General features: G+C 37.3%; 1 protein-coding gene across 2 annotated transcripts in view; it reads right to left on the minus strand.

Moving 5' to 3' along the window:
• Positions 1 to 5888: 5888 nt before the first annotated feature.
• LOC127620583 (GRIP1-associated protein 1-like) overlaps positions 5889 to 25102 on the minus strand; it is a 61563-nt gene continuing 42349 nt past the window's right edge. For both annotated transcript variants that reach the window (XM_052093747.1, XM_052093746.1), the window contains 2 exons: positions 13315 to 13484; positions 5889 to 7647 (listed from right to left, as the gene is read on the minus strand). In XM_052093747.1, coding sequence (XP_051949707.1) covers positions 7567 to 7647; positions 13315 to 13484 — 251 coding nt within the window. In that variant the 3' untranslated portion in view covers positions 5889 to 7566. The remainder of the gene's footprint in view (positions 7648 to 13314; positions 13485 to 25102) is intronic.

A 25102-nucleotide genomic window follows, 5' to 3' on the forward strand; every position in this document is an offset into this window, starting at 1 on the left:
ATGATGATATGAAGTTCATCAATAGTGGTTCTATACCAATAAACACAATGAGACTCATTGAGCGCTCATTGTCACTCACACAAACACCAACAGGGTTAACATGTGAAATTAATATAATACAATAAACATGAACTAAACTACATCAAATATAAAACAGAACACCCCAATGTACATAACTGATATTAAAAATAATAAGAAACATAACTATTCCCATAAAATATAATGAAATTTAAGTGTCACGCAGGGAATTCTGGGAACGTCTGATTATTTGTTTTTACTGTAATTTTAACAACAATTTACTGTAAAAAGTACATGTACTCTCTTGTTAAACATAATATAGATTTTTACCATTAATTATATGGGAAAATTATACTTTTTACATCTAAATGTATTTATTTATTTTTTTTACAACATTTTACCGTAAAACTACATGTATTGTCTTATTAAATATATTAAAATATTTTAAGGTAACTACCCGTTAACGTTTTTTTTACTAGCATTTTTACAGTTTTTTTTTACCATTAAAATTACAGACATTTTTTTACAGTGTATGTGTATCGGTCAAGAATATCAACATTGAGGCATGTCCTAAAGCAGGGTTACAATCCAGGGTCACATTCTCTGAGGGTTTAAATACAACACAGAGCAATCAGACACCTAGAACTTTCCGGAGGACAATAGGCAATGGGATCTGTTTGCTTCCTAACTATGGAAATGTGCTGGCAAAATAGAGTACACCAGACTACAGAAGAACCCTTTTTGGACCTATTGAATGCTTGGATCAGTATCATCCAATGCAAATATAGAAACAAAAACCTGCGAAGTAAGGAGATCTCTGACAGTGGCTTCAGCTTAATGTCAACTGTCATCTTTGTCCTTTGCTCTTGAAAAAGACAACTTTGATGCTTGAAAACTATATCCTTTTAAAGTTTTTAACCCAGAGTTAAGGTCACTCTAAAAGGAATATTCCAGGTTCAATAGAAGTTAAGCTCTATCGACAGCATTTGTGGAATAAAGTTATTACCACAAAAATGTATTTCGACTTCTTTAAAAAGCTACAATCTGGGTTCCATAGAGGCACTTACAATGGAAGTAAATGGGACCAATCTGTAAATGTTAAAATACTCAGCCTCAAAAGCATAGCCACATGACCAAAAAACAATATGCATGTACATCAGCATACTGTAATGTAAAAACCTAAACTTTTTTTCCAATTTTACAACTTTGTCCCTTTTATCCAGCCAAAACACAGATTTAAACAACAAATGAATGTAAGTACTTTTATGAAATTATAAGCTTCACATTTCTGCCTTTAATCTCTCCAAATAATCCTACCAAGATAGAACATTTAGATTTGATGTTGATAAAATACTATTTAAGTATTGAGTGTTTTGTCGATTGTTGGAAAACCACTTAACAAATGCGCCACGGGAGCATCATGCTAACACCCTCAAGTTCTGAAAGCAGCAGTTTTTCGCCAGCACTCTTGGGAAAAATTCAGCTTCCTTTTCCACCTGACAACCCCTTTGTCAATTCCTACAACTCCAACGTCAATACAAAGGAATCATGGCTAAATTACGGCAGCAAAAGCAGACAGCAGAGTTACAACACTAATTTCAATCCTTTTGCAGGCTTCAAAGGCTTTGAATTGATGGCCATTGGGAAACCACTTGACAATCTATAGTCACAAAGAATAACCAGAGGCAAAGACAATTATGTGAAGGCAACTCAAATCAATATAGAATATCTTTAGCCTGACAAACAACTCCAAAAACGTTTTAAATTAGCTTTAACTGTGATGTAGTGTTATATCCCAAGGCAAAAAGGAAGCAATTTCTGGTGTAAAGGTATGCTGACTATGAATCAATGCTTTAATTATTTCATTCAAGATGCTGAGGAGTCCTCCTGGCCACATAAATACGTCAAATTAAACTAATCAAACAAGTCCACTCTCTCTTAACTGAAGGTTTGGAAAGTCTGTTTCATTTTAGTGACTTGTAGACCGAAACCCAATTTCTAACAACCCAAGTTCCATCTCGGAACTTTTCAAGTTCTTTCAAAAAAGTCAAAACTGTCTTTTGAACATCAAGTGTTCAACTCTTTTAAGTCTTGAAACCCAATGCATAACACCTGAGCTCTTTAGTTTGTATTGTTGATAGGCGATCATCAGGCCTGACTCACTTAAGAATGACAAAGGATTACAGCAGTATTCAAACTGATCAAATTATGATTATCAGTGATTCATGCAATTTGTTAACACCCCCTTAAAGGCATTATTTATAGTGCAGTAAACTCTTCTTCAGTGGAGAGATTAACGCTTGTGTGTATTAGACAGAAACACTCAGTATAGCGGAGTATAATGGTGTGTAAGCATGTGGCCTTTGGAAGAAGTGTTAACACTTAAAGGCTTCGGTATGCTTCCAGAGAAGTTCGTATTCGTTCTTCGTTTAGGGGTAAAAAGAAGTTCTAAACAGCCGAGCAATGGTATACTGTGGCAGGGCGGAGGGCGGGGCCGGATCTCTCTCTCCCGCACGGTCCCCTGCAGTCAGCCTTTAACCCTCACGGAGGCATAATTAGCCTAATACGGGACCGGGTGCGTAGGATCACGACCCGGCCCCGCCATCCGCCCTGCCACATATACTATTTGTGATCATTCTGACACTGGTCACACCACTGTGGAAGGCGTTTAGATGTACATTTAAATATGAAGACCCTTAGTACAACCTTAACTAACTTGACATTAAAATGCATTATAAATGGAAGCGCAGCATAGTTAGCGGGAAGACTAGCAGCTGTACATCATCACATCATTACCTGGGTAATTCCTAGCCAATCACATGTAAGCCAATGCTTTATAAGTCTGCTCACAATCTATCACATTGCTGTTTCAGTGTGCTAACCGGCAACCTCCACCACCCCACCACCACCAGTTGAGCCCTGAGGTAGGCTCCTCGCCCCTGCCTCCTATCTCCGTCAGGACATGACGGTTCCGGGTACAACTCCCTCAGACCGCCGAACGGGGCCTACGCCAAAGAGAGAGACATTACTTTGTTTTACATTTATCAAATAAATGGCATCTTAAACTTCACTCAAGCCTGCGTGTCTTCCCACAAGTCCAGTAAAAGAAGCTATTTTAACCACTATACATGTTTAATTGTAGATTAAATGAGAGAAAATGTTTAATTGGTCTTGTTTAGATTCTGAATTCATGCCGCTAATTCGCCAACACGCTATACAATATGTGCCGATTACACTTAATAATTGTCATTTATGGTGACACTGTCACTATTGCAAAAATAGGGTTAAAAAAAGAGTGTTAATGTTTCCGAATAAAGACAAAAGAATAGTGATGGAGGCAAACCTTTCTTTGGGCAGATGTGTGAATGGCTTTCGATGGTACATGAGTGAATGGGAAACTTGAAAATATTGGAGCAGATTTTATTCATTTTGTAGACCAATTAAACAAAACAAAAAAATAGCATGACATGGTCTAGCACGCTGGTGTGTTCAAGTTGAATACTGATTGAAAAATCAAGCAAATTAGTAGGCGGAGCTCCAGCTAACACCTACAGATTGAGTGGTTCAGTGGCAGCAAAGTGTTTAGCAGCCGGTAAGAATTTCTCCTAAAAGTTCACCCAGGCACCAAGTGGGTATAGCGGCAGGCCAGTGACCTCCAAATGGGGCGGAATCTCCAAAAGAGGGTGGGGTTTCTCCAAAAGGAGGTTGCTTTTTGGAGCAGTGCCTGCAGCTACACCCTTCTCCCCAGGTGAGCTGTACCAAACCACCGAAACGAACACATAAACCCCTTTTTGGCCAGATTTTGTTCGAAATTACATCACACTCTTTCGTTCTTCAATTTCATATGAAGTATATCTGGGCCTTTATCGTCAACATGAAATAGCATTCACATCCCATTTTACTAATGTGACATGTTTCGGAGTACATGCCGTCACCCAACTTTGATGATCTGTGATCAGGACAAGACGGCTAAAGTACAAGTTTACCATTGAGAGCATCTTAACATGACAAAATGGTAACATTTCATTTGCAAATCTTTTTTTATTTCCTATTTTTAAATCTTCATTACACTAAAAGCTTACTACAAAAGTGAAAAGCCTTTTTTATTTGATAAAAAACACTGAATAAAGAAAATCTTCAACTCATATTTAGTTTTTCCAGCCATTCTTTATTATCACTGCAAGTTATGGAAGTCTCGTTATGGAACAGGACAGTTGACAAATGCACAAAAATAAATATTAAGCCTACAGCGCATATTTGGAGATTGGAGATTAATAATACAATTTGTTTTCATGTAATAAGCGATAATTAACCAATGATCCTAATTAAAGAAGAGTTAATTTGGCATAAGACTAAAAAGGCAAATAAAAGTAATAATTAAACAATCTGAGCTTCATAGGCAAAAATCCTTCATCCTTTAGAGCACAATGATGTGAGCCAATTATTACTGGTATGCCAGTTTCCTTAAAAGCCATAATGAAAGAATATAGTCTTCCTACATCTACATGGCATAAATCATGGGTGATAAATGGAAAATGGCAAATCATCAAGTCAGGATTTCCTTTAGAAGCTAGAATGAGGGATTTGACAGGCATTTAACACAGCATTCAAGAACATTAAGTTCATGTCTCGATAACATAGAAATAAACGTATTAAAGCATTGCAATAACTTTACAGAAATGTGAAATAAACACAATGGTAACTGTGCACATCTCATAAATCATAAAACATATTTTTCTAAAATGTATACATACACATACAGTACCGGTCAAAAGTTTTGAAACACTTACTCATTCTTTATTATAATTATATATATATATATATATTTTTTTTCACATTTTAGAATAATAGTAAAGTCATCAAAACTATGGAATAACATAAATGGAACTATGGGAAATGTTATAAAACTGTTATATTTTAGCATCTTCAAAGTAGTCACACTTTGCCTAGAATTTGCAGAAATTGACTCTTGACATTTTCTCAACCAACTTCTTGAGGTATCACCCTGGGATGCTTTTTAAACAGTATTGAAGGAGTTTCAATCTATGTTAAAAACTGCTTTATTACGTTTTAGTTTAATAATGAAATAAATGAATATGGTGGCACAAAAATATTTTTGTCTACAAAACTATTTTTCAAACATTTAAGCATACACCTTCAGATCATGAGAAACATTTCAGTCAAGTGTTTCAAATGTTTTGAACGGTAGTGTATGTATATATACACATGTCTTAAAATAGAACTGTTAATAAACAAAGAGGATACTGAATCCATAATCTCATATCACCAAATAGTCTGGAATATTTACTAGGCTCTGTTGTGCTATCAGAATGGACTAAACAAACAATCATTTTTCTAAGTAGCTTGGTGATAATTAATCGCATTTAAAATAATCAATGGATCATAGTCATGGCACACTTCTAATTTAGTTTGAGGCAAATTAACATGAAGCTTTGAGGGCTAAATAGTACATACCGTTCAATGGGCCTTGTTAATGAAACACGAGCAAATCAAATTTCTGCATAATTTGCTTGTAAAACCATTCTTGTGTAAATTACTGCACAGAATGCAACAATTTACACAAAAAATGCATGTTTCATGAAAGACCCCCTATAGGTTGTACAGTCTTAAAATAATATTTAATGTTCAATACAAGTAAAGCTCAAACGACAGAATTATTTCGATTCATCCCTCCTTTTCTTTCTTTTTAATTAAAAAATCAAGGTTACAGTGAGGCATTTACAATGGAAGTAAATGGGGCCAATTTTTAAGAGGGTTTAAATGCAGAAATGTGCAGCTTATATATATATATATATATATATATATATATATATATATATATATATATATATATATATATATATATATATATATATAAAGCACATTAGTTCTTCTGTTAAAATTAGTGTATTATTTTAGCCGTAAAGTTGTTTAAATTATCATTTTAGGGTTTATGGCATTACTACGTAATGGCAACAAGGTTGTAAATTTGGATATAACTTTACACAGATAAGGTTAGTATGCAATTTTATCACTTTAAAATCATTTTAACACATATTGTTTGCGTTTTGTGGCTGTACATTTTTAAACAGTGTCTATTTGAATGCTTTTGAATTGGGCCCATTGTAAGTGCCTCACTATTACCCAGATTTTTGCTTTTTCTTTTAAGAAAAGGATGGACAAGTCCAAATTAATTTAGGTGATAATCTTTTTTTGGGAAATTGACACAGGGAACTGTACGTCTATTACTCAGTCTATCATTGTGGCATATTAAATGTGTGTTAACTACAACAAATGTCTGTTGTATGTTGGTTAACGATTTAAAAAAAAATCAAGATACAAGAGGGATTGATTTCAATGAAAACTGTTACACAAAAACTGATCCTGAGGATTGATGCAAAATACATTTTGCATTTTCAACAAACTCTCCATCACAAAAACAGCGGAATACTGTTTAGCAAAGTTCAGATTGAAATGTCCCAACAATTACTGTCAATTCATTGTTGTTAAATATTTAACTTTCTAACACAATCCAAATAAAAACGTTTTTGTTGTGTCAGAATTTAAAATGCTTACAAAGCAAAGTTGAACTAGTAAAAGTGGAATGATGTCGCAACATTCACGAAATGAAAATCAGAACAAGGGGCATCAACAAATACGGCCAAAACTGGTGTTGAAAAACACCAGTTTTTCCACGGGAATAGAGCGTGAGTCAGGTAGGCGCTGCAAGAAATTGCGGTGTTTCTCAACAGTGTTGTCAGTTCTGAGACTAATTAAATCAAATTAAATCGTTAAGCTGCGGAAAGATTGCTGCTTAACATGTCCTGGGAGCCGCTTTCCTTCACAGGAACATTTTGAGAGCCCCCATAAAATGCTCCGATATTATCACAGCGATTAAAATCGAACAAAAAACTCTCAATTTGTTTATATAACGAACCCAGCAAAACTTTTATGATGCAAATTGTAGCCTATTTTTTTTCTTCCTGATTAGGAAACATCATGCACCAAGCAGCATTCTGTAGAGATACTACGAGACACTACGATATTTTGATTTTTTTTTTTGCACACATAAATACAATTTTGATGATCAGATCTCTTCGATGCCCCATATACACACATTCACACACAGAAAAAGCTTCTTTAGTGAAACAAATATACAAAACAGGCAACACAACAGTGAGCAGTTTAAAGACACCAATGTATGACTCTCCTGAATGGTGGAATTAGTGGTGGGTAGAGGCCCGTTTGGACGACAAATGTCACGCCACTGTCCCGTGCATACAGTTCACGGATATCAAGCAGCAAGGGGTGTGGTAAGATGCCCCTTTTGACCAGCTGTTTCCACGAAAATACATATAAAGTGTTACGTTACATTCAGTAGTATGTAAATCACAGATGGACACGCACTTTGACCCTCCATCTTTCTTGTTCATCTGAGATTTCAGCTGGAGGTCATGTCTTAACAGATGGGTGGAGTTTATTTCTGGTAGCCATGAAGAGACGAGAGCTAGAGAAGAGTATTAAATCATTGGGCGGATGTGTTTGGTTTTAGCCCGTAGCTTTGGAGTTTTCCGCAGGGCCGGTGTCTTTACTCAAACAGAAGATCTCCTGAGACAAAACTTCCAGATCCTGCAAAACAACAAACCAAGAGTTTAGGCGTCAACATGGATTCTAAAAAAAGCTCTAATAGAATAATCTAAATAGGCTAAATAGACCAACATTTATTTTATTGTGGTGTTGCTTCACATTGTTTCTAGATTATTGTGCAGAGTGATCAGATACATTTTAAATAATTGCAAAAAGCTTCATTGGCCAAAAAAATTAACTTTATCACAAAAAAAAATCTAATTTCACAGTTTTTTGGCCCTGGCAAAAAATGACAAGGTAAATTAATTTCACTAATTATATCAGCAGCATCTGGGAAAGTGTGAACGAGTACTATTTAGGTGAAATCACTCCTTCATTCTGATTGGATTATAAGAGCAGACTGATTGCTATAAAAGGAGGGAAGAAGTGCTTCCAATCATTGTGTTCTTGTTAGCAAATGTTACCTCTAAAGAAAGATGTGCAGCCATCATTACTTTGCATCAAAATGGCCTCACATGCAAGGAAATTGCTGCAAAGAATATTGCAACCGAAAGAACCATTTACCGGATCATCAAGAACTTCAAGGAGAGAGGTTCAGCTGCGGTGAAGAAGGTTTAAGGATGTCTCAGAGTGTCACCACCAGTGCAGAGCTTGCTCAATATTGGCAGCAGGTTGGTGTGAGTGCATCTGCACGCACAGTGAGGCAAAGACTTTTGGACAATGGGCTGGTGTCAAGAAGGGCAGCAAAGAAGCCACTTCTCTCCAAGAAAAATATCAAGGACATTCTGCAGGAAGTACAAGGATTGTACTTCTCTGATGAAGACCCCTTCCGACTGATTGGGACATCTGAAAAAAAGATAGTCGGGAGAACAAAAGGTGAACGCTACCATGAGTCCTGTGTCGTGCCAACAGTGAAGCATCCTAAGACCATCCTTTTCATTTGCTTTTCATCCAAGGGAGTGGGCTCTCTCACAATTCTGCCCAAAAACACTGCCATGAATAAAGAATGTTATCAAAATGTTCTGCAAGAGCAACTTCTCCCAAAGATCCAGGAGCAATTTGATGATGATCCATGCATTTTACAGCATGATGGAGCACCATGTCACAAGGCAAGAGTAATAATGAAGTGGCTCATAGATCATTACATTGAAATATTGGATCTGTGGCCAGGCAACTCCCTGGATCTTAATTCCATAGAGAACCTGTGGTCAATCCTCAAAAGGCAAGCGAACAAGCAGAAGCCAACAATTTGTGATCAACTCCGAGCACTAATAAGGCAAGAATGGATCGCCATCAGTCAGGATTTGGCCCAGAAGCTGATATCCAGCATGCCAGTGCAAATTGCAGAGGTTATGAAGAACAAGGATCAACATTGTAAATATTGACTCTTTGCATATATTGAATGTTTTTGCCAATAAAAGCCTTTAAAACCGATGAAACGCTTATCATTGTTTTCCAGTATACCATAGAAATATGTGAAAAAAATAATCTACAAATACTGAAAAAGCAAACTTTGCAAAACACAAAATGAATGTCACTGCCAATACTTTTGGCCACAGCTCTACATAAGATCTTTAAAACGTGTGTGGTGTGGAATTTTGTAGAGGCCCCATTAAGGTAGTCAGGCCTGAGTTCAACTGCAATCTCACATTCAATTATGCACTTAATCTCACATATGTGTAAAATGCACAAGTAGAGGGAGCATTACATGCACCATGTGCTCACTCTAAAGCCATTACATATTAAGTGGAGTGTTTATTTCTGGACTGTCGACCCCAACTGCCAGTAAATATTAATGAGGAAGTTGCTTGCTGGTGTAGCTGGATTCGAGAGAGACATATCTAAAATCCACAACAGTAGATGGCCGCCATTTTGCTTTGTAGTTATAGCAATGCAGTACACATTAACGGTCTGTTCTGATGCAGGGATTTGGATTTCTTACTTGAATAGTTTGAGATATAAAGTGACATCGGTGTCACATTAAGTTCAAGACCGCATGAAACCACTAGATAAGCACAGTTTTCTGTCCTGTGTTGACATTTTTCCCATTGAAACAGGAAGTCTGGGCAGGACATATCAAAGGGCTCGTCCATTTTTATTTTTAGGACCACATGCTTTAATTATTACAGCCAAGAACCATGAGGTTTGACTTGGACAAAAATCTGTCAGTTTTCCTGTAAATTTGAAATGCGTATATCTGCTTGCAAGATCATTTTGTCAGCATTTAGGTGTTCACTAGCTTATAGATGGCTTCAAAGCTAATATACACAGACTAAAATGCACAAAACTACAAATTTGATTTCATTGAGTCTTTAAAATACAGTTGTTCTTGACAAAGGCTTTGATGAATTGATGCAATTCATCAGAGAGAGGCAAGAGAAAGGAGGTTGTGAACAGTTCACAAGCTCATCCACGTTTAAGCAGCTCCAAATTTTTCTCATCTTGTCTGCAGGAGAAATGAGTGCTTAATCGGTTGTTAACGAGCTCCACACATCATCTGGGCTCACTGCTGTAGCAGCCTGCGGATAGTTTTCCAATGTGTTGCTGTATTATCAAACACCACCCTCAAGCCATGAGAAACTAACCTGCAAATATTCATGCTCTGCATTTAAAATTTAGGCATCTGTAATTCAAAATCTATCATGATATAATAGAATAATAAATAATATAATAACACTTTTATTTATATAGTATTAATTACTAATAAATAATATATAAATATAATTACTGTATTATTGTATATGTCATACAATATAATAATAATAATATATTTTATAATAAAGCAATATAAGAAAATCTTCAATAATTATATTTATTAATAATTTCACATTTGTCCGGCAAGTCTGTTAGTCTAACTATAGGCTATATGCTGTTGCCAAGCAACTTGGTGCATTAATATAGAATTTAACTGATTTTAGCAGCCACAGAGACAGAGACAGAACTATCGGTTTTATAAACATACACAAAGCAATTATTTACTCTAGACCCTTTAAAAGCTACTGTAGATGTTAAAAGATGTGAATTTAGAAAGTTCACTGCGATGCAACCTTTTCATGGACAAACTTTGTCACTCCATCTTGGTCTTAGTTTGCTTTGTTCGTCTCTCCCAAGGTTATGGCTGGTTGTTTGTGTAACCTACAACTCCCCCTGGGCACCACCACACTCTCATACGCACACACTCACACATACACACATAGCACTTAGCCAAAGATCTAGACTGACTCCAATGGATCAAACCACACCTCAGTAAAGATTTTTATTTATTTTTTTTTTTACACAGAGACATTTTCACACTCCTTACATGCAAACAAAAGGAAACACACATTAGGGCTGTCAAAATTGCTCAAAAATGACATTCGAATATTCCCTCTAAAAAAAACACATATATTCGAACTATTCGAATATCTGGTTGCGCATTTGGTCAATGACGCGCATTACGTCAATAACAGGACAAATTAATACAAAGAGACATAACTATTTGTATAGGTAGTTTATTTAAGTTTAAACATATTTGACAACGTATTACCTACACAAAAACAAGTAAATCAACTAATGGCCAAGACCTCACTCTCGCTCGCACGCGCAGGCACTCTTTCTCTCTCTCTCGCCCTCACGCTCTCTGCGCATAACGGTTTAAAAGAACAACAACAATAAACAAATGTTGAGTGCTGATCAAGAGTTTTGTGCAAGCAATATAAGGTCGCGACTCTTGTCCCAAATATAGCAGGCTTCATTCAGTGATTAAAACAAATTATTAACATTAATTGAAGTTTTACAGTATATAGAACCGACATTGAACGCTCCGAGCGAGCTGTGCTGTGGTAAACATGGAACTTTTCCTTGACATGAAACGGTAAATAATCAAACCAGTGGAAGCCTGCAGTGCATGAAACTGCTGTATCTAACCTACCTTATTCATGCAACATCTATTCAGTCAGTACAGTAGCCTTACATTTTAGTCATGTTTCTGTTTAACGTTAAATAAAATGAGGCACACAATTCGAGAAATGTGACAACAAAGACCCCTCAGGCAGCACGCCCACTCGCTAAAGCAGACAGCCGCACATCTGCTACCGCGGGCTGCTTTTTTCCACATTCGAATATTAATTTTCACCTTCGAATTTCTGTTTTTTAAAACTATTCGAATATATATTCGAATTTAGAATATTCGTTGACAGCCCTAACACACATTCATACGGGTTGCATTGACACAGAAGCAGAATACAGGTGTCATTCCTGTTTGAGTGCTAAATATGGTTGTTTACACAGTACATTTTCATGCACTATAAAATTTTGATTTCAGTCATACTAAAACAATAATTAATCTTTTTATAATGTCATGTAAACGCTTTCGTTAGGAAAAGTTCCGAAAAGTCTGATTTTGCGAAGTTGGACTAACAGAGCTAGATAATGCAATTATGCATACAGAATGCATTATTCTGACCACAATTGGCCTTGGTATAGTGTGCATGCTCTGAAAGACAGGTGACGCATGGTATATAGCCCAGCATATTTGACGTCCTTCCTTCAAATATTTGATTACGCATTGTGTCATGTAAACTAGGATATACAAATGAAGACTGTAGTTGGACTATGCAAAAACCCACTTTAGCCCGATTATAACAGACTTACGTCAGGACTTACGTCCAAATTTTGAGTTTCACTGTGAGTGCAACTGTAGCCACCTGATCTTTCTCCATCTAGAGTGGAAATCAGCAGCTCTGTAAAAGTCTTTATGGTCAGTTCACCTCCACTCACCTAGATGAGTCATTGCTCAATACAAATAAGATTTTTATTGTGCATGAAGCATCAAATGCAAGTTTAACTTGGAAACTAACTGAAAGGAATCAAGGATGTGGCAAGTACATGACTAATGTTTAATTATAAGACCCACATGGCATCTTTTTTCACATGTTTGCACTAATTGCTGCAAACAATCTGTGGAATTCTCCAGAATTAATGTAAAAATGGTTAAATTGAGGTCATGAATCAGAGCTCTTAATGTGGTAAAAAAAAATGTTTTGTATGTTTAGGTTTTAGGCTTTTGGTCTGCATAAATTAAATGACACATAAGAGCTGCTTTGGTAAATATTTTTTGTGGTGAGTGGTGGTGGCGTAGTGGGCTAAAGCACATAACTAACAATCAGAAGGTTGCTGGTTCGATCCCCACGGCCACCACCATTGTGTCATTGAGCAAGGCACTTAACTCCAGCACTTAACTGCCAAATGCATAAATGTAAATATTTTCATCAACTGACAACACTGACCAATATTTTTTTTACATTGCTGTAATGTCACAATGTACAAAACCTTAATGGCCCTATAAATAGGCTTCATTTTCTATATGCAAAAAATTATAATAAAATTTTTTTTTATGGTTTTTGTTGTTGCCATATTTTTACGGATTTCATAAGAAACACCCATTTATTAAGTGGTTCAGGATGAATTAATTACAAAAGTTCAATACTTTGGGTTAGGGGTTAAGGACAACCCCTAACCAAAATGTTTGAGGAATATCAATATTGTGCAGCTTTGAAAGCACCTAAATGTAATGAATTTTGTGAACGAGGGAAGTTAGAATTCTGTGGAATCTCCACTGCTGGCCTATTAATCATCTTTCAAATGAAGGCTATTTAGCCTAAATTGAAGATCGGTCTTAGATCAGATTGGTATGTTTTCCCCCAGCCCACATGGCTGCTCTTCCTTTACCTTCTGTAGATGCATGTTCTTTGTCAGTTGTTCTTCCAGCATGTTCTGCAGTTTTTTGTTCATCTCACGCAGGTTCTCATCTCCAGGTTTCACGAAGTCCCTTAGCACAGAGCTCAAACTTCCACGTTCTCCCTGAGCACCATGGGCCACCCCAACTCCTCCTGATATATCTGAGAGTAGAAGAGACAGAGTGAACAGATAAACGTCAAATTCATAGAAAAGAACCAGACATAATGCTTTTGCAGGGCGTCAGCGTCTCGAGCATGCTTGTGTTGTGCTTTCACAATGACGTTGCTGCTATGCTCAAAGAGATCTGAGTTACTACATTAGATATTTCCTTTAATGATTTCTAAAAGTTGGTTATCAGGAGTGAACCATTGATGATTATTACAAGCTTGATCATCATGAAATATAATTAACATATAGAGGGAGGATCACATTTAAACATTCACACAGTAAGGAACCCAAACACCAGGTGTAGATAAATACGGCTTAAATCAACAGATTCACTAAATAGAAAGTGTGCCTGTCACTGTGTTTAACTTACATGAAGCACAACAGATGTCCATTTAAAAAAAAACTGCATGAAGTTCACACATGCAGTGTAAATGCTGCAACCTTTTAATATGGGTGCCAAAAAGAATACAGGCCCCATCTAAAGCTTTTCTTTGAATCATGTTTTCCCCAGTAATGCCTCAACACCCATAAATGAAGATGATTCCTATCAGAGGGCCATTATTGTCTGCTAAGTGAATACAGAGTGCTTGAGTTTGGAGGAACGCATTTCCAGTGGCCCTCACCCTCTTACGCACCAACCTTTATGAGCAACTAGAGTACAGTCATTTGCAGGTTGGACGAAATGCCGCTCCCGTGTTGGCAAATAAACACCACTGTGCTCTGCTGCAATCATGAGAGCACATCCGTGTGCCGAGATCGAATTCTAGCATTCTACTTCAGAAACTCAACCCGAACCACAACATACACCCTGGTCAAGACCTAAGGGAGACTTACAGTAACGCTGGAGTCAAATTGAGTCTCTTGACAGAGTTCAAGACAGTAACATACAACCAGGAGAGCACCAGAGGCAGAGGACACCTGTGTGGGGTTGTAACTGGACAAGGTGGCTTGTTAAAAAATGAAACATGTTGCTTAATTGATGAATAATAGGGGGCAGAGTGGAAGGGGTTAGACGAAAGAGATACATCAGGGCCTCTTACTGCATCTGCACAAAAGGACACCTTAAAATTTAATTCTGTCATAATTTACTCACTAGTTGTTCCAAACCTGTATGACTTTTTTCCGTGGAACACACAAGGAAATAGGCATAACTGAAAGCCTATAATAGAATAATATTACAACGTACATCTCCACAGACAATAAAGAAAATGAACAGGTTAACTTGAACTAAGTAACGCGCTAGTCGGAATGTATAACTTGTTCTTTAAGAACACACGACACAACGCAACATCCCATACTGTCTAAACGTAATTAATTCACAACAGAGTAACTTTTAAAAGTAGATAATACTTCAGTATATACATTATATGCTATTATTGTAGAAGTTCAGGTTTTTAGGACAGTTTTCTCATATAGTTTAATCTTACATATGAAACATATTATTCTTTAATATGTTTGATACATATTTAAATAGTAGTTTCTAAATGTTTCTAAATATTTGAACATATATTTGGTCTGTTACAGTTTGATATATGCTTGCCATTTTGCATATTATAATCCACTAAATTAATTTAAAAACAAAAAACACCAAGTGAGGGGCAGTTTTGCAGAAGGAAATGCCTTGATGAGAGAGGTCAGCAGAGAATGGCCAGACTGGTTCAAACTAACAAAGTCTACGGTAACTCAGATAACCACTCTGTACAATTGTGGTGAGAAGAATATCATCTCAGAATACTATTTTGAGATGCGGGTTGGCGCTGTTTTGGTGGCACAAGGGGGACCTTCACAATATTAGGCAGGTGGTGTTCCTGTTGTGACTGATCGTATAACACTAACGGCTGAACAGCTGTCAGACTCTTGGTTCACAACATTTCTTTTAAATGCAGCATTTTGAACATGACGTCTCCTCAGCTCCCGAGGAATTATGGGAATGTAAAGTGTGCAGTCAATCGGCACTTCAGAATCTCACCAGAAATGGCAGGTCATCCAAATATTACTGTTTAAAGAATAATGAGAATTCGGACATAGAACTCCAGTGGCATACGCTTTTTGCCGTATTTTAAAGTAGGGAAGAATGGACATTCGGATGCAGCAATGGATTCATCTAATCCAATAATCCAGTATATTGGGGCTTTCCCTAATAGAACTGTGAGAGTTGATGTGCAGAACACCAGCAAAATGAACCGCTTTAAAACGGGTTAATTACCTCACTTAAACACATCCTATTTATACATAAGATTAATCACTATATCCACAAGGTATACGTAATATTACAACTTACATTTACACAGATAATGAAGCGAATGAACAGGTCAACTTGAACAAAGTTACTTTTTAGTCATAATATGCATAACCTGCATTGAATAACATGCATTGTGAAATTGTGAACTGTCAAGATAGTTTAGTGGAGGTTTTTCTCTATGGGACTGCAGAGAATCGAGCTAAGCAGCCTCTGCGTGTCAAGGGCAAAAGCAATAAGTTCGATAGGGCTGCTTCTTTATCGGTTTTCACTCTATCTAGGTGAGTGGAGACATTCAAGGTCATCTCAACAGTGTATTCCTAAACAGTGCTGTCAAATAACCTCTTACACCTCAGGTCTGATGATGGCGCACAAGGGAAATGGACCTGTGGGTGTTCCTATGCAATTTTGAATAAAATAAATCTCTGTAAATAGAGTAAAACCCTCTATAAATACTTTATCATATGCTTAAAGAAAATATGAGTTGTTGATGATACATGTAAGCCTCAGTTCCAAACATTCTGCCTACAGGGATTGTGCAATTTTTGTCATGCAAGAAAGTGTGAGATGTACACAATAAACAATGGAAACATGTATTTGGAAGAGAAAAAAAAATTGCTTTGATTGCATAAAGTAAAAAAGGACTCATTTATGTTAAGGTCTTAGGTTTTCTTAGTGAATGTAATTAATGTAATGCAGTGCAATTACTGGGGTCTCTGGACACTTGCAAACAAAAAGGTAATATTCAAATTAAATAAATTATAATCAATATCACTTCATATATTTGGATAGTTTTTAAATATTTCTTGCTGTTTTGTATTTAAAAAAAATCCTTTGTGAGGCAAAAATGTTCTGATGTGTCACTCCATAGACTTCAATGTATTCTGCAGCGCTGATGTATGTGAAATCAACATTGCATAAACATCAGTCGCTTTTACACCAGTCGCTTTTACACATTAATAGCTCTTCTGCCAGTTTCACGAGTGACCCTTCTTTAGAAACTTTCACACTCCATTCCTTTCAGATGCAGAATCACTGTGCACGTGCTACTGTAGCCAAGTACACGAATGGCCGTAGCTGTAATCAATCAAGCAATGTACTTGACTGCTGTTGTAATCAATCACGTGGTAGTCTGAACCCCCTCCGAAACAAATAATCACATTGGATCTGCACGAATCACAAAAATTTCAAAACTAAACAAAAAATGCCTGTGTCCCTTTGTGTTCCATGGAAGAAAGAAAATAATACATGTTTTGAATGACACGAGGGTGAGTAAATAATGAGAAAATATTTTTGGGTGAACCAAGTTGCTCAACAGACTGAGAGCTTGTTCTCCAAGACAGGCCATGTTGCAGTTTAGATGAGGAGCTTAATGCATTGTTACAGTATATCAAGGTAAGCGCTAGCAATCTCATGCCTCTAACCTTATTAGATTGGCATAAGAGTAGAGTATGTTCATCTAACAGTAGAGCACCACTCATATGCTTACATTGCTGGTCACGGGGAGCTGGTGTCATAGCTCGGAGCCACAAAAATGAAGTAGAACATGACACATCATTGCTAATTGAGATGTTAACTTCACCGCCCCAAGACCAGTTCAACCTTTGAAAGCGTTGAAGGCCATGAATTACATTTGCCTTGCCCTGAAGCCTGACAGTAAACACAACAAGGTGCTAAGTGCACCCTTTGCTCTTTATCTGGACATTGAGATAATTCATCTTGTCAGATTGCTAGAGAACCATAAAATGAAGACAAAGAGGGAAAATTCCCAGATTTGACACTTCACATGGATGAGGTCACAGAGAAAAGGAGATTGGTCGAGCACTGAACCAGTCAGTGTTTCCTGCACCAGCAGTCAGCAGCAGCGCTCCAGTAAGAGAATGATACTCAAGTTGTGCGCTTGCAGTCTGAAATCAATGTGATGAGAAAAAGAATACGTTACATTCTTGCATTCAAAACACTTGAAGGAGCGCAACTGGGAACTAAGTGATCTCAAGATGTGTTTAAAGATTGAGTATTAAACAATATTTAGCTTGAAACAGTGAACTAAAATTTTTATGTTTATGATGCGACGCACCCGAGACGCTACACAAGCATGTCTGACGCAGGTGTAGGTTGACGGGCTCTTAAACAAGCCCTCATAATAAATCTCCAACTGATTGACAAATTGACTTGTGTAATGGATTGCTGTGAACTGTATGCCAATGATTGACATATGATCAATAATATGGTAGTAAACAATACATTGTATTCTAAAGCTGCTATTTGTATTGTCTTATCAATGATGAACTCTTCTGCTACAAGAATGTAATGCATTTTAATTATCGAATTTGTATATATATATATATATATATATATATATATATATATATATATATATATATATATATATATATATATATTTTTTTTATATATTTAAAGATAACTGTATAATTATATATTGATATAAATATGTATAATCATTATATATTGAGTTATTGTTATATGAGGGGCTTTCTCAGCAAATATTTGTATATGCGATTAATCGCGATTAATTAATCGGGACACCATGTAATTAATTCGATTAAATATTGTAATCGATTGACAGCCCTAATTTTAACATTTTGGAATTCACAGGTGCTCATTAAAAGGCTTTTGTTAACGCGACTTCACTCAAAATTTTGGCATTTTTTTAACCAGATCCCATAGCAATGCCGCATACAAATTAAGAAATTATTTGAGAAATATTACTTGTATAATAATAATAATAGGGTTGTTGCCATTAGTTACTACAATACATTTGTAATTAGGGCTTGACATTAAGATGTGGCATTTCCCAGCTGCAAGCGCGGAATTCTACAGGAAACAATGGAACGTGTGTAGCCCGATTTTTGTATTTACATGTATAGAACTCTAAAACTCCTGAAGAGAAATATTCCAGTAGCTTGCCAACTGCATGTGTATGCGTGCATAGCCAAATGGAGTAAACTACGAAATGTTTGGCATTCAACGGTATGCATATGCTAAGCATTCACATCAAAACCAAAGTATACTTTGGGCTTAAGTGGACAGGTGTGGAATTTATATTCCCTCGCAATAGTTTACATTGCCTCACAAAAAGTTTTGCATTCCCACACAGTAGGTTTTGTTCCATCGCAATAAGTTTTACATTCACTAGAAATTATTTTGGGCTCACAATAGCTTTTTCCATTCCTTACCATGTCTTACCATGGTAACCACCAAAAACTTGTCTTTACAAAGTAGTAACGATGTAGTAACCATTGTTTATGTGGTAAAAACCATGGAACCATGGTACATGTACCACAAATTAACCATGGTGTTACTTAAGTAAACCCAACCATGTTTATTGGCAAAATGGTTATGAATTTTATGACCATAGTTTTGGCTTTACAGTATTTTTAGGCTTATTATGGTTTTCCCACAAATGTTATGGTTAAACTATGGTGACTATAGTAAAACTATGGTACATTTTATGGTTATGTTTTTACCACATATACAATAATTGAACTATAGTTTCTGTAGTAAAACCATGGTAAAATGTGTGGCTATTATGGTTTACTCTATTTTGGAAACAAAAAGGATATTGAATGCCATAAACCCTTTTCACATTTTGGAACTTTTATATCTGTGAAAGGGAGACCATGGCAATTATTAATTTGCTCCAACAGCAAAAGAAAAAAAATCTACTATTATGTTTCCATGACTTTCGAAAAGAGGAGAAAATAAATTAGAAATAAAGATGAAGGGTGTTAGTATAGAGAGAGATCCCAAATTTACTGTCACTCCCTCAGAAAATTTATTTGAAACCCATCGCAACAGTGTTGACTAATTTTCTGGATTTTTTTATTAATACCCGGGTGATGTAACTCAAAGTACAGTGATATTAAAAAATATGAAGTAAAAAAGGTTTGCTAGAATCACCTTTCTAAATTAAAGCGGTAATGCATCATTGCAGTCTGTGAAAAGGATACACTCCATACGTACCAGTACAGATCCTAATCTTCTGCCATTTTATTTATAGTTTTACAAAATAATTTAAAATAGATAGGTACCAATAACCACTGTATTGGAATACTGCAAGCACTGCTTAGGCATAGCAGGCAAACAGCCCATAACAAAAAATCCATTGGTTCATTAGAATTCTATTAACATCTGCAGTAGGCAAATCACAGGTTGCATCTGTGATGTTCTAGAGCCTCCATTCACTATGGTGAAATTCCCTCACTGTGCGAATAACTCATGCCAAAGTTAATGCATCCAACCCTCTAGGGAACAAGGACGAGCAAATTCTTTGATGGCTACATCACCGTCTGTGCTAATGACATTGCAAATGGAAAATTGCACACCTGTCTCTAACCCGTTTTTCTTTCATATTGATCAGTGGAATTCATTTTAATTTGTGGTGAGCTCTCTACACAGACACTTTGATAAATCCACAAAGCAGATTTACAATGAGGATTCCTAGCTCAAATGGCAAAAAAAAATGCTGGTGTGATGACTTTCAGAAGCCTGGAACCACGTTAGGCGCTCTTGCAGTCGGAATTACGCCGTAGGACCAACAGTGGACATTAACTTGAGAAGCCAAGTCACCAAGAGGAATCAAATGTAGGTTCGTAGAGGACAATCTAATGACATGCAGCAGATGTTCCGGACTACCGACTCAGGGGATCCCTTATAACATGGTTGGCTGGACAACATCAGAACAATGCTGAGGTCACTACCGCAGAAAACACACTGGAACCAAATAGGGGGATAAGATCGAAAGTGAATCCCTACTGAATTCAAGAAGTAAAAGATAAAGAGGAAGATTGTGATGTTGCAATGGACAATCATGCTAGCAAGAGCTTGGCCTAAAAGAATGTCCCCTTCAGGATTTGGCATAAAGCACCAATGCAAAGATAACAGAAAAATACAATGCGACTGAACTCCCAAGTCCACAGAGGCGACAACGGTGGCCACATCTTTGCAAGCCTCATTGTAAATCTCCTCAGGCCAGTGGAAGAGTCAGCACTCTTAAATTAGTCAAGCTGGTGCAGCCTACACGCCGGCTGCAACCTTGCATTCATCTCTCATCTGAGAAACAGCGCTTAACTGAGAACATTGCCAGGGGCAAAAATAAATTAAATTTCCACAACAAGGTTCCTTCCTGTTTGCAGCCATGTGTTATTCCCAGTAACATATCTATAATTTAACATGCTTTTGTATTGCCGCAAATTAAGGGTTTCCACACTTCTTTTTAGGGATCTTCCAGATATTGAAGATCTGTTCTTCCCATATTTGTTCTCAAACCTCAGTAAGCAAAAAGTCCATTAAAGGAATAGTTCACATAAAAATGACAATTCTGTCATCATTTTCTCACCCTCTTGTTATTCAAAACCCAGATGACATTCTTTCTCATGTGTAAAATAAAAGGACAAATGTTTGTAAATTTTCCAGACCATCTTTTTAATACAATGGCAGTTCATAGGGACCAGGGTGAGAAATGTAGGAAATCTTGGGGTAAAAATGGCACCAAAAAAGAACAATTTAAATGTAAAATGTAAGGGCAGAAAATGTCCTTGAATATACACCGATCAGTCACAACATTAAAACCACCTGTCTAATATTGTTTTGGTCCACCTCGTGCCGCCTAAAACAGCACCAACCCGCATCTCAAAATAGTATTCTGAGATGCTATTCTTCTCACCTCAATTGTACAGAGCGGTTATCCGAGTTACCATAGACTGTCAGTTCGAATCAGTCTGGCCATTCTCTGCTGACCTCTCTCATCAACAAGGTGTTTCCGTCCGCAGAACTACTCCTCACTAGATGTTTTTGGCACCATTCTGATCCCAGGTAATCAGCAGCTACAGAAATACTCAAACCAGCCTGTCTGGCACCAACAATCACCCATGCTATTATCTAATCAGCCAATCGTGTGGCAGCAGTGCAGTGAATAAAAGCAGTAGATACGGGTCAGGAGAGTCAGTTAAAGTTCACATCAACCATCAGAATGGGGGAAAAAATGTATCTCTGTGATTTGGACCGTGGGATGATTGCTGGTGTCAGATGGGCTGCTTTGAGGATTTCTGTAACTGCTGATCGTCTGAGATTTTCACACTCAACAGCTGTTTTAGCGGCACAAGGGAGAACAACACAATATTAGGCAGGTGGTTTTAATGTTGTGGCTGATCGACTGTTATATAAATATACACATATATATATACACTCACCTAAAGGATTATTAGGAACACCTGTTTAATTTCTCATTAATGCAATTATCTAATCAACCAATCACATGGCAGTTACTTCAATGCATTTAGGGGTGTGGTCCTGGTCAAGACAATCTCCTTGAACTCCAAACTGAATGTCAGAATGGGAAAGAAAGGTGATTTAAGCAATTTTGAGCGTGGCATGGTTGTTGGTGCCAGACGGGTCGGTCTGAGTATTTCACAATCTCAGTTACTGGGATTTTCACGCACAACCATTTCTAGGGTTTACAAAAAATGGTGTGAAAAGGGAAAAACATCCAGTATGCAGCAGTCCTGTGGGCGAAAATGCCTTGTTGATGCTAGAGGTCAGAGGAGAATGGGCCGACTGATTCAAGCTGATAGAAGAGCAACTTTGCCTGAAATAACCACTCGTTACAACCGAGGTATGCAGCAAAGCATTTGTGAAGCCACAACACGCACAACCTTGAGGCGGATGGGCTACAACAGCAGAAGACCCCACCGGGTACCACTCATCTCCACAAATAGGAAAAAGAGGCTACAATTTGCAAGAGCTCACAAAATTGGACCGTTGAAGACTGGAAAAATGTTGCCTGGTCTGATGAGTCTCGATTTCTGTTGAGACATTCAGATGGTAGAGTCAGAATTTGGCGTAAACAGAATGAGAACATGGATCCATCATGCCTTGTTACCACTGTGCAGGCTGGTGGTGGTGGTGTAATGGTGTGGGGGATGTTTTCTTGGCACACTTTAGGCCCCTTAGTGCCAATTGGGAATCGTTTAAATGCCACGGCCTACCTGAGCATTGTTTATGACCATGTCCATCCCTTTATGGCCACCATGTCCCCATCCTCTGATGGCTACTTCCAGCAGGATAATGCACCATGTCACAAAGCTTGAATCATTTCAAATTGGTTTCTTGAACATGACACTAAAATGGCCCCCACAGTCACCAGATCTCAACCCAATAGAGCATCTTTGGGATGTGGTGGAACGGGAGCTTCGTGCCCTGGATGTGCATCCCACAAATCTCCATCAACTGCAAGATGCTATCCTATCAATAGGGGCCAACTTTTCTAAAGAATGCTTTCAGCACCTTGTTGAATCAATGCCACGTAGAATTAAGGCAGTTCTGAAGGCGAAAGGGAGTCAAACACAGCATTAGTATGGTGTTCCTAATAATCCTTTAGGTGAGTGTGTATATATATATATATATATATATATATATATATATATATATATATATATATATATTCACCAGGTTGGCACTGGCACAATACTAGTGTGACATGGAGGAGGGCGGGGCCGGGATGGACGCCTGGTGCCGAGTTACCGCAATCATCCGGGTGAGGGATAAAAGAAGAGCAAGAGACACTAGTTCGAGAGAGAGAGGGAGGTGCACACAGCAGTTAAATATGTTCATTCCACCAGTTGGACTGAAAAGTCATAAAAATGAGAGAGCACACAAAGCGTGTGTGTGTGTGTGTGTGTTATGGTTTTGTTATGCTGAAAAGCAGTTTTATGTTGTGTTGAATTAAAAGTCTTTAGGTTGTAAACCCGGTTCCCGCTTCCTCCTTTACAATAAGCAAGAGACCTGTCTGCCACAATTAGGAAGGTGGTTTTAATGTCATGGCTGATCTGTGTGTGTGTGTATATATATATATATATATATATATATATATATATGTATATATATATATATATATATATATATATATATATATATATATATATATATATATATATATATATATATATATATACACACAGCGCGTAGGTTGCGGTTTATTACCATGCAGTAGCACACTGACATAGTGATTAATGTTCTGGTATGTCGTCATGAAATCAGATACCCTCCCCTCCATATCTGAAAACAAATGGTCACAGGAGATACCTTTTAGCAACCAGATGTGGATCAAACAGTGATGTGTTTCAATTTTACGTTGTTTCTCACTAAAACCTATTGTTCGCCTTCAGAAGATTTGGAGTATGACTTACAAGTCCCATTGACTACTTTTATGATACTTTTGAAAAATGTTTTAAACTTGAAAATGAGTCACCATCCACTGTCATTGTCTTGAAAAGATTGACCGTTGTTTAGCACACATGCCCACAGTGAAGAATCTTCTCTTTTATTGTTCATGAACGTGCAATGGACGTCAAGACTTCCACTGAAACATTGTTTACATTTCAGGATGTTTTCCATCAAAACTATTGTATGCCTTCTGAAGACCTAACAACTGCTATTGCATTGGAACCAGATTGGACCAGAAGAATTGAACCAGAACATTCATTAATTTCCTTTTGTGTTGCTCATAAAAACAAAAGTCATCCTGGTTTGAACAACATGAGGAAGATTAAATAATACCAGAATATTAATTATTGGGTAAACTATTATTTTAACATGTTTCCAGTGGTATAATTCGCTCTCAAGTGTAGTAAATTTACTTGTAAAAGGAAAATTTTTCAATTCTGCAATGACTCCTTCCCATTATCTCAGTAGGTTTCGGAGCTACAAGGCACATGACAAGGATAGTTTCTCCCTTAAATGATGCAGCAGGAAGGGTTGGAGTACACTGAAAGGTTAGGTTACTTAACGCTTCAGTAGATGCCTAAAACAGGGTAAAAGGAGGCAGCCAGAGGATTTCCAGACTGCTGCAGTGCTTGTGTTTTCCTGGGCACCTTACCCCATCTGACTTCTCCCACAGGGAGGAGCACTTAGCCAGAGTGAAGGCTGTCCACACATGACTGCGGCATGTTGCTGATCAGTGGAGGCTGCGCCACCCTCTCAACTCAACCATGTTGAGAGACTGTTCGTGCCAGATACACCATCCTACAGCTGTCTTACATCACACGTCTCATTCTCACACACGCAGAGTTCTTCAGATGCACATTTATACATAATTGCCTACTGCTGCTTAACGGCTGGCATTTTCAGCATCTGTCTTAATGAATACCAACATGAACAGAATGATCCTGGGGTTGCATTACAGGGAGCATGTGCCCACTCATTATAAAGACACTATCAAGCAGCTCATCATGTTGTTTCTGGAATACTGCTGAGGGATTCCGTTGTTATATGATTGATTGATGCAATGTCACAAGGTGAATGATTGAGAAACTGTTGAGCCAAAACACACCTTTTGCAATAGAATCTTCTATG

The sequence above is a fragment of the Xyrauchen texanus genome, chromosome 27 (genome assembly GCF_025860055.1).
Source record: "Xyrauchen texanus isolate HMW12.3.18 chromosome 27, RBS_HiC_50CHRs, whole genome shotgun sequence".
Lineage (NCBI taxonomy): Eukaryota > Metazoa > Chordata > Actinopteri > Cypriniformes > Catostomidae > Xyrauchen > Xyrauchen texanus.